The following is a 19202-nucleotide window of genomic DNA, read 5'->3' as shown; positions in this document are numbered from 1 at the left end:
CTCTGTGGCCATGCTGCTGACTCTGGGCCCAAGAGTCCCCAGGTCTCCCCACACTGCTGGCCAACCAGGTCCCCACCTGGGTCCACATAATCTGTGTTTTTTAAGCAGCTTTTCTGGTCATGGTCTATGACAGTGGCTCTGTAGCATAAGCATTTATGTATGAACCACAAGGTTGGCTGTTGAAGCCCACTGGCTGCTCTGTTGAAAAAGATGAGGCTTTCTGCTCCAGCGAAGATTAACAGCCTCGGAAATCTCACTATGAGTGAGGTACCGACTCAACAGCACTTAATAATACCCTCCCTTTTAAGTTCCCCCATATATCCCAGACCACTCATTTCTACAAAGTTAGGTATTTAGGAGGCAAATGAAAACACTTTTTAAATATGCTCAGCCAGATTTAAAGGTCTATGTTGTTGTTAAGTGCCACCAAGTCAGTTCTGACTTATAACGACTCTGTATAGGGTTAGCAAGGAGTGGCTGGTGAGTTTGAACCGCCAACCTTGTGGTTCAAACTGACTTTGCAGTCCAGTGCTTTATCCCAAAGTGCCACACCAGGACTCCTTAAAGTTCCATTGCCATCAAGTCAATTCTGACTCGCAGTGGTGACCCTGCAGGACCGAGCAGAACTGCCTCATAGGATTTCCAAGGCAACCATTACCTAAGCAGACTGCTCCATCTTTCTCTTGTGGAGTGGCTGGTGGGTTTAAACCATCAACCTGTCAGTTAGCAGCTGAGCACTTTAACTGCTGGGCCACTAGGGCTCTTTTATAGATATTGTTGTTATTAAGAGTCGTCAAGTCGACTCCAGCTTATAGCAACCCTGTATAGGGTTTCTGAGGAGTGGCTGATGGGTTTGAACTGCTGACCTTGAGGTTCAAACCGACCTTATGGTCCAATGCTTACCCTACAGTTCCACACCAGAATTCCTTCCAACATTTTTACCCTGCTGGGTCTGGAAGACTACTTAAACAACACTTTTACCCTGTTGGGTCTGGAAAGAGAAGGTGAAAGAAGATGCTGATTGGATGTATGATTCAGCTGTGAGTAGTTAATCTGTTCATTATGATTGCAAAAACCTGGAACTCTAAACATTTATAAAATGAGCCATCTCAGAAGCAGAGAAGAACAGCCAGTAATCAAGACTGTCTTTTTGGATCTAGATAATCCTGTGCAATGAACCACCTTGACCCAGTGACAGAAAGCTGAAATTCTGCAGAAGTGGCAAAGTAGCAACAAAAGCAGTACCAAGAGCTAAAACACAAGACATAGTGATGGGCTTCCCAGCCCAGGTAACTAGTAAAACTGAGTGCCTTTGGGCAGGAGGCTTGCTTGCAGAGTGGGGTGCTTCCAGAAACTTTATTGGGGGAGCTAGGTTTGCTGATTCAGAGAATTAGAGCTGAGTGCCTTCAGGCTGAGAGTTATTGTGGAGTGGTGGGTCCTGTGGACATTTCTCAGCAGCCCTAAAAGAGCTCTGTTAACATTGCCCAGGCAGAGAGAGGCCTGTTGGCACAGCTGAGTAGTGACTGTCCTGACTAAAAGAACTGTGCCCTAAACATCTCTGACCCTGAATTATACCCTGTTGAACATCCCTAATAAACCCTGGAACTATCGTCTCTGAGTTGTGTGGTCATTCAATTAATTGAACACCCAGATGAGAAAGTGTAGAGGGCTGTGGAAGGATGCTTGGTGTCATGCTATTTTTTTTTTTTTTTGCAGTCATCTATTCGTTTTTCTAATCACTGATTCTGGTTATCTGATATGTCCCATTATCTCAACAGAATAAGAAAAGGTCGAAACAGTTTGTATTTTTTAAATATTATTTCAGTTGTGATTGCAAAAATCATCCTCAGATTACAATAAAATTAAGCCATTAAGGATCTGACTCACAAACAAAACCAGTCCAAACCACTTTAAAAAGGCACTCCAATTACAATGTGAAAACACAGGCATTTTGGAGTCAACCCCTCTAAATTTGAAACTATCGGTTTCAAACTTCTTGGCTTCATGAGTTTTTGTCTTTTTCATTCCAAAAATGTTAACACCTGGGAAAGTGCCTGGCACACAGCAAAACCTCAATTCCTACTGTTGAAACAAGGAAAGAAAGCTATCTCTCCTCTGGGCTTTGTTTTGTTTATATGAAAGACAAAGGACCAACATTGCTTATTTTCACAGGATTTCTCGCTGAAGGTGCTAAGCACGAAGGAGAAGGTAGCAATGATGTGCTGTGTGTCACCAAAATAAGATCATAGCCCTCAGAGTTCTGCAAAGAGTTACAAATATAAACCATAGAAACAAAAACTATTTGAAGCAGCGACTTCTAGTAACAGAATTTGACATAAAGCTACATTAAATTTAAAAGATAAAAACAATGAATTAACCTGGAAAAAAGAATAGTAATAATAGTAAAAACTACACCAAATTTTAATTTCCTAAAGGGGAAAAACATCCTATGAGATTAAAACCCCACATATTTTATCAAAGTACAACTATTTTTTGTGGGCATTTACAAAATATCTATAATTAATCATGTTTACGGAGTATTAATCATAAGAAACCACCACTCGCCTGTCAGCTTGTTGTACTTTAGTGACTTGCATGTTGCTGTGATGCTGGAAGCTATGCCACCAATATTTCAAATACCAGCAGGGTCACTCATGGTGGACAGACTTCAGCCCAGCTTCCAAACAAAGACTAGGAAGAAGGAAAGGCGGACTATTGCTGAATGGGTAGCCACTGAAAACCTTATAAACAGAAGCAAAACACTGCCAGATATAGTGCTGGAAGATAAGCCCCTTAGGTTGTAAAGCACTCAAAAGACAACTGCAGAAAAGCTGCCTCCTCAAAGTAGAGTGGATTATAATGACCTGAATGGAGCAAAGCTTCCAGACCTTCATTTGCTGATGAGGCACAACTCAAAATGAGAAGTAGCTGCAAACGTCTATTAATAATCAGAGCATGGAATATACAAAGTATGAATCTAGGAAAATTGGAAGTTGTCCAAAATGAAATGGAGCGCATAAAGATAGATATCCTGGGCATTGCAGTGAAATGAAACGGACTGGTATTGACCATGTTAAATTGAATAATTATATGGTTTATTATGCTGGGAACAACAAATTCAGCAGGAACAACATCACATTCTTTGTTAAAAAGAACATTTCAAGATTTATCTTGAAATACAATGCTGTCTGTGATAGGACAATATCCATATGCCTATAAGGAAGACCAGTTAATATCACTGTTACTCAAATTTGCATAACAACAACTAAAGCCCATGTTTCATTCTATTGTGCACAGAGTCACTATGAGTTGGTACCAACTTGATAGCACCTAACAACAGCAGCAAAATAATGAGCAACTTATTCATTACAAATACCTTTTTATAAAACAACATTAAAGGCAATCATGCACATGAACTTCACTAGATGGGAGACACAGGAATCAAGCTGATTCCACCTGTGGGAAGAGAAGGTAGAAAAGCTCCATATAACCAGCCAAAACAAGGCTAGGGGCAGACTGTGGAATGGATCATCAGTTGTTCCTATGGAACCTTGGTGTGGTGCTGTGGGTTAATGAGCTGGACTGCAAGGTCAGTTTGAACTGCAAGGTCGGCAGTTCAGGCTCACCAGCTGCTCTTCAGAAACCCTATACAGAGTCGCTATGAGTTGAAACTGACTCGATGGCACTTAACAACAAGAAGTTCAGGACGGAGCTGAAGAAAATCAAAACAAGTCCACAATGCCACGAGAGCCAAAATATGAGCTTGCATATATGCCACCTGAATTTAGAGATCATTTTAAGAACAGATTTGATGTATTAGACACTAATGATCAAAGAACAGAAGATTTGTGAGATGACAATAAGGACATCGTACAGGAAGAAAGTAAAAGTTCATTAAAAAGACAGGAAAGAAAGAAAAGACCTAAAACGCATGCCAGAAGAGACTCTAAAACTTGCTCTTGAGTATAGAGAAGCTAAAAAGCAAGTGGAAGAATCGAGGAAATGAAAGAGCTGAACAGAAATTTTCAAAGGGAAGCTTGAGAAGACAAAGTCAAATATTATAATGAAATGTGCAAACATCTGGAGTTAGAACACCTAAAGGGAAGATCACACTCAGCATTTCTAGGGCTGAAAGAACTGAAGAAAAAATCCAAGACTCAACATGAAATATTGAAGGATTCTATGGGCAAAATATTAGATGTAGAAAAACACAAATGAAGATGGAAGGAATACACAGAGTCACTACACCAAAAAGAAATGGTCGATGTTCAAAGCATTTCAGGAGGTAGCATATGATCAATTGCAAATACCATTGTATTGAAGGAAGAAGTCCAAGCTGCACAAGGCATTGGTGAAAAACAAGGCTTCAGGAATTGACAGACTACAAACTGAAATCTTTCAACAGTATTGGAGGTGCTCACTCATCTATGTCAAGAAATTGGGAAGACAGCTACCTGGCCAAGAAGAAATCCACATTAATGTCCATTCAAAAGACAGGTGACCCAGTGGAATTGTGGAAATCATTGAACAATATCATTAATATCACATGCAAATAAAATTTTGCTGAAGATCATTAAAAAATGGTTGCAACAGTACATCAACAGGGAACTGTCAGAAATCCAAGCTGGATTGAGAAGAGGATGTGGAACTAACTAGGGATATTACTGCTGATGTCAGATGGATCTTGACTGATAGCAGAGAAAGCCAGAAAGATATTTAATTTGTACTGCATTGACTATGCAAAGGCTTTTGACTGTGTGGATCATGACAAACTATGGATACCATTGCAAACCATAAGTATTCCAGAATACTTAATTACGCTCACAAGGAACCTGTACATAGACCAGGAGGCAGTTGTTGGAACAGAAAAAGGGAATAAAAAGAGATACTGAGTAATTCAAAATCAGGAAAGGTATGAACCAAAGTTTTATACTTTTATCATACTTTTTTGAAAATAAAAATCCTCACAACGGGACCAATAAATAATATCACAATAAACGGAAAAAAGACTGAAGTTATCAAAGACTTCATTTTGATTGGCTACACATCAACATTCATGGAAGCAAAAGTCAAGAAATCAAGCAACATATTGCATTACGTACATCTGCTGCAAAAGACCTCTTTAAGTGTTAAAAAGCAAAGAGATCAGTCTGAGGACTAAGATGCGTCTGACCCAAGTCATGGTATTTCAATCGCCTCCTACGCATGTGAAAGTTGGACAATAAATACAGCCATAGAAGGATCGATGCATTTGAATTATGGTGTTGGAGAAGAATATTAAAAGATATATGGAATGCCAGAACAAACAAATTTGTCTTGTATGAAGTAGAGCCAAAATGCTCCTTATGAGCCAGGATGGCAAAACTTCTTCTCTCATACTTTCAGACATGTTATCAGGAGGGACCAGTCTCTAGATAAGGACAATCAAGCATGGTAAAGTGGAAAGTAAGCAAAAAAGATAAACACCCCATAACGAGATGGAATGGCACAATGGCAAGAGCAATGAGCTCAAATGTAACATTTGTAAGGAGGGCTCAAGACCCAGCAGTGTTTTGTTCTGTTATGCACAGGATCACTATGAGTCAGAACCTACCTGACAGTATCAAACAACAACAACAATCACAAGAAAAATAATGTAAAACAAAAGTTTCCCAGTGGTAGATTTCAGAAGCGTTTTATAAATATCCCATAATCAATTCAGTTCTTATTTCTCAAATGGAATTTTCCTTTCAAATTCAAGTCATATTTTAGCCTATTCCCTTACTCTTTTTGTTGTCATATAATTCCATTCACTTCAAAGTAACTCAGGAATCAAATATTTAAAACATACTGATAGTAAAAATAAGCAACAAATACCTCAAATGATCTTACTACAACAGTCCAAAGGTTGACCCTTAGAAGTTGTATTTTTTTTTTAGTTAAAATGGCATGCACACAGAGGAAACACTTAAACTCAGCATCGACTAAAGGCAGTATTTAGTGAATTTCCATCACCTGTCCTTTTGTTAAAGTCTCGTGGCCAGAGTTGCTGTGACGCTGGAAGCTATGCCACTGGTAGTTCAAATACCAGGAGGGTCCCTCCATGGTGGGCAGGTTTCAGTGGAGCTTCAGATTACGTTGGGATAGGAAAAAAGGCCTCGTGATCTACTTCTAAAAATTAACCAATGAAAAACTTATAGATGACAGTAGAACTTTTGTCTGACTCGCTTGATTTGGAAATGTCATCAGCAGGGACCAATCCCTGGAGGAGGTCATCCTGTTTGGTGAAGGAGATGGCCAGTGAAGGAGAAAGAGGCCCTGATGGGCACAGTAGCTGCAACAATTAACTCAAATATGCTGGTGATCTTGAGGATGGCCCAGCTATCTATCTACTAATTCTACTTCATGCACTTAAAAAACACACCAAACAACCACTTGGTCTACCATGGTAAATCTAACACCCCCACAAATGAAATTCATTGGAAAACCCGTTGCTGTGGAGTTGATTTCAACTCCAGTGTGTCAGAATAGAACTGTACTCTATCAGGTTTAGAATGGCTGATTTGGGAAAGTGTATCACTAGACCTTTCTTGTGAGGTGTCTCTGGGTAGATTGGAACTGTCAGCCTTTTGGTTAGCAGCCAAGCAATTAACTGCTTACGCCAGGGACTCCAAAATGTATGAAGATTCCCTTGGCCATTTAAAAATTTCCAGGCCAGTAATTGAGCAACCTTTGTAGTATCTGCCTAGACAACAAAAGGATGCAGCTCACAAGTTGCCTCTCTTTAATCTTTTTTTAGAGCAGGAATTAATGAGATCAAGGTTACAAGTTCAATCAGGAACAGGCCAGCGAACTTTGTTCAGAGAATAACTATTATAGTAATAGAGGGCATCCCTTAACCCAGTTACCCAGCTAACAAATGGATATCTGTCATTCATTATCACCAACTGAAGAAATAACTCAAAATGAACTAAATGTGAGTCAGAAGCATTTTTGTATAAAAGAGCACATGCATTCCTAGGACGTAAAAATATTACTTGTTACCAATACTGCAAATTTTAATTCCTCTTAGCATCTAACTTAAACTTATTTTGGAAGTCTGGGTAAAACTACTTTTACATTGTAAGCACCTAACAATTGTTTGTATCAAAGGCTGAAATGCAGTCAAAATCTTTGGCTCCTTCCTGTTCCCCCTTCAAAAATTTCCCAACATAATAGAGAATTATGAAGCATTCGGCTGGGTGCTTTTCTTTTTTGCCCAAACAATTTAATAATATTTATAAGTGACCCTCTAGAAACTGATACTGCTAGAACCTACAATTCTTAATATAAAAACATAGACTGCTAGTAAGTCATCCATAAAACAACCCCACTCATTGCTGCCATAGAGTCAGTTTTGACTCAGTGACTATGTAAAGGATTTCTGAGGCTACACATCTTTATGGGAGCAGAAAGCCTCATCCGATTTAATGAATGTGAAAATTCTGTTTTTCTAATTCTGTCTGCCTTGTTTTTATTTTTAAAAAATATTTAATTGTGTTGTAGGTAAAATTTTACATAGTAATTTAGGCTCCCATTTAACAATTTTTATACAACTTGCTCCGTGACACAGGTTAGATTTTTCACAATGTGTCAGTATTCTCATTATTTCCACTCTGTGTGTCCTGTTTTCATTAATCTAGCTTCCCTGCCTCACCTTAGTACCTCATTTTTGTTTTAGGGTAAATGTTGACCATTTGGTTACATATAGCTGATTAACTTAAGGAAGCAAAAACTTATAAGTGATATTGTTTTTAAGACAATCTGCTGTTTGCACGAAACATGGCTACTGGAAGTGGCTTCAGTTCCAAGCTCAAAGGGTACTTTAGGGCAACAGTCTTGGGAGTTCCTGTAGTCTCTATCAGTGCAGTATGTCAGGCCTTCTTTAAGAATGTGAGTTCTCTCCCATTCTAGCCAGGAGCTTCCAGTGTATCCCTGTCCAGAAGTGTTGGTAGTGGCAGCTGGACACCATCTAGTTATACTGATCTCAAGATACAAGAGGCTGAGGTTCTCAGGGCACTACTGTCTTCCTTGAGTCTTTGGGTTCCTTCATCTTCCTTTGTTCCAGATGGGAAGAGACCAGTAGTTGTGTCTTTGATGGCTGCTTGCAAGTTTTTAAGACCCTAGGCACCACTAACCAAACTAGGATGTAAAACATACTAGGAACTGATGCCAATTGACTGAGTTATCGCATAAGAACATGGTTGTTGTTGTTGTTATTAAATGGTTTTAAGATTTCTACAGTAATTTATTTATTTTCTCAAGGAAGTGCTATAAACATGTTGTCAGGTACTGCCTCATTAATTAGAATAAGATTTAACAATAAGAGCTACAGAAGATGTGAAAACCATAAGACACCATGCTAGGCATGGTGACAGAAAGATGACTGAGACACAGCACTTACAAATATGTGTGGCGAAAGACAAGATACTAAGGTCTTAAGTCTTCAAACCCAGTAAACCAGTCCTGGAAGATGTTAGATTATGTCTTGGTAGTATCTATAACTGGGACCCCTATGAATTTTAATATGCCTGTATATGAATCTATTTGTAGTGTGCAGAGACATGTATGTACATATGTCTGCAGACACACCTGTGTGTATACTATTATATTCATGTTCCTTCCTATATGTCTACCCATGTAACCACACACATATTTTATTGGTTATTGTTGTTATTGCAAAATTATATGGTATTTACCAAAAGTGTCCCTTATTCTTAAATACTTCTTTGTGTCTTAACTTCACATGTACAGATTTCACCCATATTGGATGCTGCTTTTCCCACCACCAAGTAACAAGTGTCTACGATCTACAGTCCCTGCCTCTCCCTGGTAACCACCAAAGACTGTTGCTTCCTATGTGTTACAAGAGTGAGACCATACAATATTTATCCTTGGTGATTGACTTATTTCACTCAGCACAATGTTCTCCAGATTCACCCGTGGAAGACTCCTCATTACTCTTTATAGTTTCATAGTATTCCATTTTACGCATGTACAATTTGTTTAACCATTCATCCATTAACGGGCACTTAGGTTGTTTCTTCATGCTTTGTAAATAATGCTGTGATGAACAATGCAGTACATATGTGTCTGAGTGTCACTGCCCTTTTAACTATATACATGTAGGAGTAGGACTGCTGGATCCTAATGGATAAAATTATGGTGTTGGCAAAGAATATTGAAAGTACCATTAGAGTGTCATGAATTATTTCTTGCCTCTTCTAGCCATAGTCTTTGTAAACTCCCACCAAATGACTTTTCTCTGATAAGCCTGGGTAAGAAGGTGGGTGAAGGTGCTGATAGATTACATGAGTCAGTTGGGAGTGATTGTTAATAGGACTAATTGTGACTGGTCGATTTTGCCATCCTACTGGACTCCTGGTGTGGTGCTGCAGAATCAGCACTGGACTGCAAACTCTAAGGTAGGCAGTTCAAACCCACCTGGGAAAGTCTATACAGTGTCACTATGAGTTAGAACTGACTCAACAGCACTTCACAACAGCAACAGCACAAGAACTGGTTATAAAATGAGCTCTCTCAAAAGCAGGAGGGAATGGGGAAGATCTCACTACCATCAAAGAAGAACTAGGAGTGGAGTGCATCCTTTGGGCCCCAAGATCCCTACACACTGAACTTCCTTGACTCAGGGGTAACTGGAGGAGTGGCAGAGGAGAAACAGCAGCAGCAGAACCAGGAGCCAGCCCACCGCAGAGCAAGCAGGACACTCAGTGACTCTGGGCAGGAGGTTTGCTTCCAGAATAGCGTGCCTGTAGGCACTTAACTGGAAGAGCTACGTTTGCTGACTCATGGAGCAAGAGCTGAGTCTTTAGGCTGAGGCTTATGGTGGAATGGTGTGCTTTTAGGCATTTATCAGCAGCCCTAAAAGAGCTCTGTAACATTGGCCAGGCAGAGGGAGGCCTGCCTGTGGGCACGGCTATAACAACTATGTCCTGAGCATTCCAGGCCCTGAGATGTAACCTGCTATCTTCCCTAATAAACCCCATAACTGTGAGTGTGGCGTCTGAGTTCTGTGTGGCCACCGTAATGAATTATTGAACCCAGATGAGAAGCAGAGTGCACCATGGGATGGATGGTTGTTGCCACATTTTTTGCAACCAGGGACTGCCAGAAGAACAAACAAATTTGTCTTGGAAGTACAGCCAGAATGCCCCTTAGAACCAAGGATGAAGAAACTTGATCTCACATACTTTGGAAATGTAGTCATATGGACCAGTTCCTGGAAAACAACATTATGCTTGATAAAGTAGAGAGTCAGCGGAAAAGAAGAAGACTCCCAACAAGACGGACTGACACAATGGCTGCAATGATGGCTCACACTAAACACTTGTGGGGAAAGTGAAGGACCAGGGTTCATGCTATTGTGCCTAAAATCGCTGAGTTGGAGCTGACTCCACGGCACCTAACAACAAGAACAAGGTAGAAAAGCTACTTCTAGCTTTCTGAGGAAGCATCATACTATTTTCTGTAATGGCACAGGCCTCTTGTTTCAGAGTCATGTAGCCTTTTCTAAATTAAAACAATGTTAACCCATCACTATACGAGCATTGTTGCTGTTGTTAAGTGCCATCGAGTCAATTCTGACCCATAGTGACCCTGTATAGGGTTTCCAAGGAGAAGCTGGTGAGCTTGAACTACCAACCTTGCAGTTCAAACGACTTTGCAGTCTGATACATTGGTCCATAGCGCCACATAGCCTAAATGTAACCAGCCCAGTATCATGTAAGATACACTTTGTAGCATCTCATCCCCAAAAATTACAGCATAAAACAATAAACATAGTTGCAACTTATAGTTACTAGAAGCCAAGAATAAATACAAATAACCTAAATTAATTTTTTGATTAAACACTGGCTTAAATGTCTAGGAAGAAAAACAAAACAAACTATAGTACTGGTAATCTCCTAAACCAGATTGTTTTACATTAGTATAAGCTGCACCAGTGGGACCCCTGGCTCCCTGGAGGTGCTTTGTTGTTGTTGTTAAGTGCCGTTGAGTCAGTTCTGACTCACAGTGACCCTATATAAGGTTTCTGAGGAGCAGCTGGTGGATTTGAATCATCAACCTTGTGGTTAGCAGTCCATTGCTTATCCTACGGTGTCACACCAGGACTCCTGAAGGTACTTTAGAGTTCTATAACTGTTTGACTTGCATCCCATTTTCAAAATATTCTTTATGGTTAAGAAGTTGAAATGAAAAACAGCATGCATACTGAAAAGTGTTTTAAACCAAATATAAACATATCAGTTAAGCTGCCAGGCCACTTTGATTCTATGCAGGCCTTGGAATAAAGCTTCTCCTGCCAGCTCTTTCCATGTATCTGAAATTCTGTAACATGTCACTGATTAGGAAGTCTGCAGCTCTGCACAGACTTTTTTTTTCTCTCTTTTTAACTTTTCATTATGAACTGGGTGAAGGTTTACAGAGCAAATTATCACATTCAACAATTCATACACATTTTGTTTTGTCTCAAAGCCTGCAGTCTCCCCAATGCAACATCACTTATCCCACTTCCTCCCTGTGTTTTCTGTTTCCATTCTTCCTTCTTTCCTAACCCTTCTGAGCATTGTCCTTAGGTAAATGCTGTCCTTTTGATCTCAATGGTTTATTATTCTAAAATGTATGTACATCACTTCTGTTATTGTTCCCTTAATATAGACCTGTATATTGTTTGACTGAAAATTGAGTCATGGGAGTAAATTCATTTCTAGACCTAAAAGGGTGACTAAGGACCATAGTCTCTGGGTTCTACCAGTCTCTATCTGACCAATAAGCCTGGTCTTTTTCTATGACTATGAGTTACGTTCCACATTTTCTCCCATTCTATTAAGGACCTTCTAGTGTGATCCCTTTCAGAGCAGTTGGTTGTTTGCACTGAACTTTTAAACTCAGGTTTGCACATGACTGCTCATGTAAAATTATACCTAGTGAAGATAGGATTCTTTTGATTCAATAGTGAGTAACTGGTATCATGATTAATTGCAAGTGTCACAACTGTAAAGGTAGAAAATGTGAAACAAAAAGGGGAGAGGGCAGTTAATCTTTCATTACAGGAACTGAGGACCCTAGGACCATAAGTGGGAAGAACATGAACACAGGATGTGGGATCCTAACCAGAAAAGTGGTGATGGTATAGAGAGATACAGCAGCTGAGGACTCTAGACCCATGGACTGAGAAAGGCTGTGTGTGCCTGCAGGCAGGAGGAAACGTGCCCTTTGGTCATTTAAATATGTATTTTCTGTACATCAAAAAAAAAAAAAGGGAATAAGGTAAATACTGTTAATTGATGGTACATGCAGGGGATCAAAATCATTGCAAAGAAATGCAAAATATGATTGGTTGAGTATAAAACTGATGATCTTCCCTCATTGCAATAAAAGCTTTAAAAAAAAATTACAACTAGGAATAGAGGTTATCTGTGGAAAACAGTACTTTCTCAATACTATGCAATTAAAATAAAACAGAAGAAATAAATTCCAGCTATTTTATGAATATAGTCACATCCACCATCTAATACCAGATTTAACAACTTTAATGTCCTTAATTTAGAAGAAATTTGAGCTTAAGTAAACAAATGCATACTAATAAAATATCACTTATATGTGATTTGTTTTTTCAACGTATAGAGAAAAAAGTTCAATTATTAAAAACAGAAAAATCACAGTGAGGTAATAAATTCACAAATTTTGAACTTTTTCAACACAGCAACAATCAGTAGGGCCAAACGACTCTAAAATCTCTTAATGGCCAATGTTTCTACATGAATACAAAGTTTACAGTACTTTCATAAAGCAGTCACATAAACTCTAAACTTGATTTTGAAAATCTGAAAAATGTCCTCAGTTAATTGTTTGTTTTACTTCCAGTTAATATTTAGATGATACCTATATTGTCGATTTTCCAAGCACCCATCTGCAGGCTGGCTTTGTTCTCAAATTCCCAAATTAATAAAAAAGAAAAAGTCATATTTCAATTAAACCACTTATTAAAATTGCTCACATTTAGTAGAATACCTGTCACATTTATTAAGATACATATACAAGGAGTGGTTGGTTCTTGAAGAAGGTTAAAAAGAAAGATTAAAGTATTATAAAATTATAACATTAAAATTAAAAAATGCATAATAGCCATCTTAGGTAGACTTTGCTAGAACATTCAATAAACATAAGGCATAAGGCATTCTTCCCCAAACTTCTCCACTGAAATAATCACTAACAACACAATAACCATGGATCTTTATATGCTGCTATTGCTGGCTTCAACAAACCAGACAGACAATGCAAAATGTCTTTGTAATAATTTCTCTGAAAGGTTCTTGTGTATTTTGTGTTGTATTTCATAATGTTCTTTATGTTAAACATTTTTAAAATGCTATCCCTCTAAAAATTCCTGAGTAAAACCAGAACTCCAGGAAAATGCACCATTTTCATTCCAAGGGTTAGATAGCTCTTTGACATAATCCAGTAGTCAGAAATACCCATTACAAAAGGCCTGGACTAAAATCAGGGCACTTTACTGTATTTCTAGCTGCAGCAGTCAGAACACAGTTCCTTCAATCTAGTCAAAAGCAGAGTTTATTCTTCTTTGAGTAAATGACTTACATTTTCATGCTTCATATGTTTAAGTAACCGTAGTTCTCTATAGGTCCTTTTGGCATGAATGATGGACTGAAATGGTCTGGAGAGCTTCTTCACTGCCACACGTAACCCAGATTTTGTGTCAAAAGCAGCACTAAGGAAGAGAAAGAAAAAAAAAGGAGTCATCATTAAAACGGCTCTCTGTAATTTTGAGTATTTACAAGGCTATCACATTTCTAAAGTAAATGTGTAGCACAGTGGATTACAAGTTGCACTGCTAACCACAGGTCAGCAGTTTGAATCTACCAGCCACTCTGAGGGAGAAAGACGAGGCTTTCTGCTCCCCAAAAGATTTACACTTTCAGAAACCCTATACAGGGTTGCTATGAGTAGGAACTGACTTCACAGCACACAACCATCACCACCATAACAAAATATGGGAGTCCTGGTGTGGTGCTGTAGGATCAACACTGAGCTGCTAACCACAAGGTTCGTGGTTCAAACCCACCAGTCACTCCTTAGAAACCCTACATTTACACGATTGCTATGAGTTAGAAGTGACTCCCGGGCACACCACCTCCACCGCCACCATAACAAAATATGGGAGTTCTAGTGTGGCATTTTAGTATCAGCACTGGACTGCTAACCACAAAGTTGGTGGTTCAAACCCACCAGTCACTCCTTGGAAACTCTATACAGGGTTGCTATGAGTCAGAACTGACTCAACAGGCACTTAACAGCAGTAACAAAATACAATAGTTTAAAGTAAAAACTAAAATGGCCTATAATCCCACTATCCAAACAAAGCTGTATTCATTCTTTCTGGTGATTTTTTTTTTTTTTTTAATGCATCTAAATCAGGGGCCCACTGACTTCTTTCACATGATGACAGATAAGAAATATTTTAGACTTTGCAACATACAGGGTTTTTCTGTTACAACTACTTAGCTCTGAGGTTGGAGTCGGAAAGTAGCTTTAGATAAAAAAGTAAACAAAATGGGTATCACTGTCTTTTAATAAAACTTTGTTGTTGTTGTTGTTGTGTGCCATCGAGTCGGTTCCGACCCATAGTGACCCTGTATAGGGTTTCCGAGGGTGTAAATCTTTACGGGAGTAGAAAGCCTCATCTTTCTCCCGCGGAGCAGCTGGTAGTTTCGAACCGCTGACCTTAAGGTTCGCAGCCCGATTCGTAACCACTATGCTACCAGAGCTCCTTAATAAAACTTAATTTACAAAAAAAAAAAAAAAAAAAAAGCAGCTGCCTGATCTAAATAAGCCAATGGGCTGTACCATGGATTTTGTCTGTCTTCTCTGCCTAGGTCTCATTCATTGTCACTTTGCCACCACATGCTACTTAATTAGAGCACAGGCCTCAGAAGCCACCGATAATTCATCAGTACCCACAAAGTATTTGACACTTTTTTAGAGTTTGAGATGTAGTAGGGCACAAGTAACAAATCCCTAGACTCAAGGAGCTTAGAATCTAATGGGCAAAGGGAACGAAAGCAGAATAATAAAATAATTTCAAACAGTGATGAATACTGGGACTAACTAAAACTTGGTAATGGCATAGAGACAGAAAGTCAGTGGAGTTGTCTTAGAATGGAATGTTGCGAAAGCAGCAACCATATGAAGATACAGGGAAAAGGAGCTTCAAGCAGAAGAACTAACAGAAATACTAACATTGATTGTTAACCACATAATAGGCATTTTTCATGACTTTTCTTATAGCTTTTTTTCTTATACCTCTTTTAATCATCTTAGCACATCGATGGAGTCTTGGTGTGGCACTGTAGGATCAGCACTGGACTGCTAACCACAAGGGTGGCGGTTCAAACCCACCAGCTGCTGCTTGGACACCCTATACAGGGTTGCTATGAGTCAGACCTGACTCGACAGCACTTAACAACAGTACATTTATGCAGTAAATGCTCCTATTTCCAAATAAGAAAACTAAAGTACCAGAACCGAAGCTAACCCACTGAGTTGATTCTGACTCATAGGAACTCTATAGGGCAGTACAGAACTGCCCCACAGGGACTCCAAGGCTGTCCTTCCTTACAGAAGCAGACTGCCACACCGTTCTCCTGGAAAGCAGCTGCTGGGTTTGACCTTTCAGTTAGCAGCCAAGCATTTTTAACCATGGTGTCACCAGCGCTCCACACATGAAGTACCAAAAATGCAAAACCACCCAAATCTACTGCCATCAAGTAAATTCTGACTCATAGTGACTCTGTATAGGGTTTCCAATACTGTAAATCTTTATAGGAGCCTTATCTTTCTCTCATGGGCAGCAGGTAGGTTTGAACCACTGACCTTGTGGTTAGCAGCCCAATGCCCAACCCACAGCATCATCAGGGTTCCTTAACAATAACTTGCTCATGATAGCAAAGGCAGAAAGTGGTAGGAAGTGAAGTCTGGGTCCAGAACCCATGCCATCAATCATTTTGCTATGCTGCCTGTCAAAATAGCAAGTGCTGTCAAACAAAAAACAACCAAACAAACAGATAAAGTATGGTATGCTGGAATGATGGAAAAAGAAAGGCAGCCTGTGTAGGTGGAGTGCAGGGAGCAAGGAGAAGAGCAGACAGGGATGAAGAGGTCTGAGACGTGGGCAAAGGCCTTATCACGTAGAACTATCCGTGGGAAGAAATTTGATGTGAATAAAGATATTCATTATTTTTAAGGACCATCCAGGCTAATTTCATCATGTCTCATCCTCTTATTTATTTCAGTCTCAAATGGGCATCCAAGACAATCTGAAAATCTATAATCACCAAAGACTCCTCCTGGGTGACGTAAGTGGTTTATGCTCCACTGCTCATCTGAAAGGTTGGCAGTCCTAACCCACCCAGTGGTACCATGGTGAAAAGCCTTAGTGATCTGCTTTTGCAAAGACTACACACAAGAAAACCCTATGGAGCTAGCTCAGTTTTACTCTGCAATATACGGGTTGCCAAGAGTCAGAATTGACTTGATGGAAATAAGGTTATTTTTGTTTTCAATATTATCACCAAACTCTCAGCCCCATCAACTCTGCAATTGGTCCAGTGCCTTCTCGTCTCTCCTAAACCATTATGCTTCACTCTTTAACTCCATTTGTGATAATCAAATTCTGTAAAATCTTCAACTTTTCTAAAAGGTCCCCCTCTCTGCTTTAGTTACTAGGTCATACCCTAAAGACACTACTTCTCTTAGCCCTGCAATTGGAGGAGGGTATTTTCTCTCAGAAATGTGACATGGCGCTACAGGATAATGCACTGGACCACAAGGTCAGTTTGAACAGCACGTCGGCAGTTCAAACTTACCAGTTGTTCCTTGGAAACTCTTCACAGGGTTACCAGTAGGAACTGACGCAAAGGCACTTAACAACAACAACATATGAGGCTAGCAAGTGAACTAGCCAATTAGTACCACTTCCAGACCATTATCCCCCCTTTGTTTTTACAAAACTTCCTGCTCACAACCATGATAAACCATTCCTTCCTCTCTTGTTGCTGTTGTTATCTACTGACATGGAATTTTCCGTCATTCACTGAAAAGTTAGTTTCTATCTCAAAGTCTCTCTCCACTTCCAGCATCATTCTTGGCAACGTCAACATCCAGGTGGAGGGCACATCCAACATCCTGGCCTTTCAGTTTCCTGACCTCATGAGGAAACTCCACCTTGTCTAGTCACTCCCACACTCACAGCCTAGGCCTCTATCACCACCAAAACCTGCCCCACCTACTGAACTCTGAAAGCCAGGGCTGGCTTTGCATTACAGCCTCCTCCACCTTCTAGTTTACCTGCTCACCGGCCCTGGCCACAATTCATTGACTTCATCATCACTGCTTGCTGCTATCCATCAGTCCTCTTACATATCTTCACTTCCCTTCTTGCCTGGATTTAGGGATTAGAGAACATGCTCCAAGATTATAATCAGTCTCTTGTACTTCTCTCTCTGATGTAGTTAACTGGCTAAAGTTTAACCTTGGATGAGCTCACTCACTCACCTTCTCCATTCCTACATTCAAGAAGCTAACTGTGGCTGAAGAAAAATAGAATGTACAATCAGATAGATTGGCCTCATTTTCATTTCTGACCTTAACCTCAAATAAACTCTCAATCCCGTCACATGTTCTGGTATGCTCACTTTCCTACTCCAAGGTGATTATTTTGACACCTTGTCTCTTCCTCAAACTTACCCTCTTCCCTCAGGATTCATCTTTGTCTTCATTCAGAAAACAAAAGACATCAGAGGAGAGATTCATCTGTCTATCAATAAATTTGTAAACCTCTCTGTACTAAGATCCCATCTTCCCTCTTACTATACAACCAAGGGCTCATGCCCTTCTTATCAAAAGCCCAGACCTTAATATATGCTTTGGAAACATCCCCCTCATCTTCTCAAGAGCTTTACTCATTCCTTTCCCCTCTATTCCTTTCATCCACATAAGTATCTTATGGTTATTTCCTGTTGTCAATGAAAAGCAAAAAAAGACACAACCAACTTCCCTGTTAAGGTTCCCCCATCACAGTTAAAGTTCCCCAATAAATTATTTAACCCAGTGGTTCTCAAAATGTGATTCCAGATTTCAGTGTCACTTGGGAACTTAGGAGAAACACAAATTCCAAGGTCCCACTTAGGAGCTCTGGTAGCATAGTGGTTACGAATTGGGCTGCTTACCTCAGGGTCAGCAGTCAAAACTACCAACCAGTCCTCGAGAGAAAGAGGACTTTCTGCTCCCATAAAGACTTACAGCCTCAGAAACTATGTGTTGGAACCGACTCCAAGGCACACCACCACCAACCACCACCACCATCATCTAAGACTGACTGAATCAGAAACTTTGATGTGGGCCCAACAATCTGTATTTAATCATGCTCACCAGGTAATTCTGACACATACTAAAGTTTAAAAACCACTGTGACTCAAGGCTCTAAAGACCAGCATCACTGACATTATCTAGGAGCTTTTTAGCAATGCAGACTCTCAGGCGCTAAAGTAACATACACTGTTGAGAAGACTTACATGTGAATCATATACATTCTACGGTTTGAGAAGCATTCATTTTCCATTCTTTCCTCAATCTTTTCCACTAAGACTCTTCTTTTCAGGGCCATTAAGGACTTTTGTTACCAACTACAATGGCCATTTTCATAGATGGGCAATTGACCTGATTACCCTTCCTGAAGTCTTTATCGGCACATTTTAGTATTTTCTATGTCTCCACTGCATGTGCTCCCTGTGCATGTGCAGGATGGAGTTCTTCAGAACATGGTACAGAGCCCTCCTCTTACATATTTTCCTTTTAGATGATCACACCTATAACCACATGACTTCAAAATACTATCTACGTAGTCACTTAATTGTGCTCATGAGGAATCTGTACGCGGACCAAGAGGCAGTTGTTCAAACAGAATATGGGATCACTGAATAGTTTAAAATCAAGAAATGTGTGCGACAGGATTGTATTCTTTCATTATACTTATTCAACCTGTCTGCTGAGCAAATAATCTGAGAAGCTGGGTTCTATGAAGAAAAACGTGGCATCAGGATTGGAGGAAGACTCATTAACAACCTGCAATATGCAGATGATAC

At 39.7% G+C, this 19202-nt stretch overlaps 1 protein-coding gene across 3 annotated transcripts in view; it reads right to left on the bottom strand.

Moving 5' to 3' along the window:
• Positions 1 to 19202, bottom strand: part of MAPK14 (mitogen-activated protein kinase 14) — a 115402-nt gene that overhangs the window by 53888 nt on the left and 42312 nt on the right. For all 3 annotated transcript variants that reach the window (XM_006860402.1, XM_006860404.1, XM_006860403.1), the window contains exon 2: positions 13642 to 13771. In XM_006860402.1, the coding sequence (XP_006860464.1) occupies positions 13642 to 13771 (130 nt within the window). The remainder of the gene's footprint in view (positions 1 to 13641; positions 13772 to 19202) is intronic.

This window comes from Chrysochloris asiatica, unplaced genomic scaffold (assembly GCF_000296735.1).
Source record: "Chrysochloris asiatica unplaced genomic scaffold, ChrAsi1.0 scaffold00038, whole genome shotgun sequence".
In the NCBI taxonomy this organism is placed as follows: Eukaryota; Metazoa; Chordata; class Mammalia; order Afrosoricida; family Chrysochloridae; genus Chrysochloris; species Chrysochloris asiatica.
The sequence above is the reverse complement of the archived record's forward strand: the minus strand, read 5'-3'. Positions and strand labels throughout refer to the sequence as shown.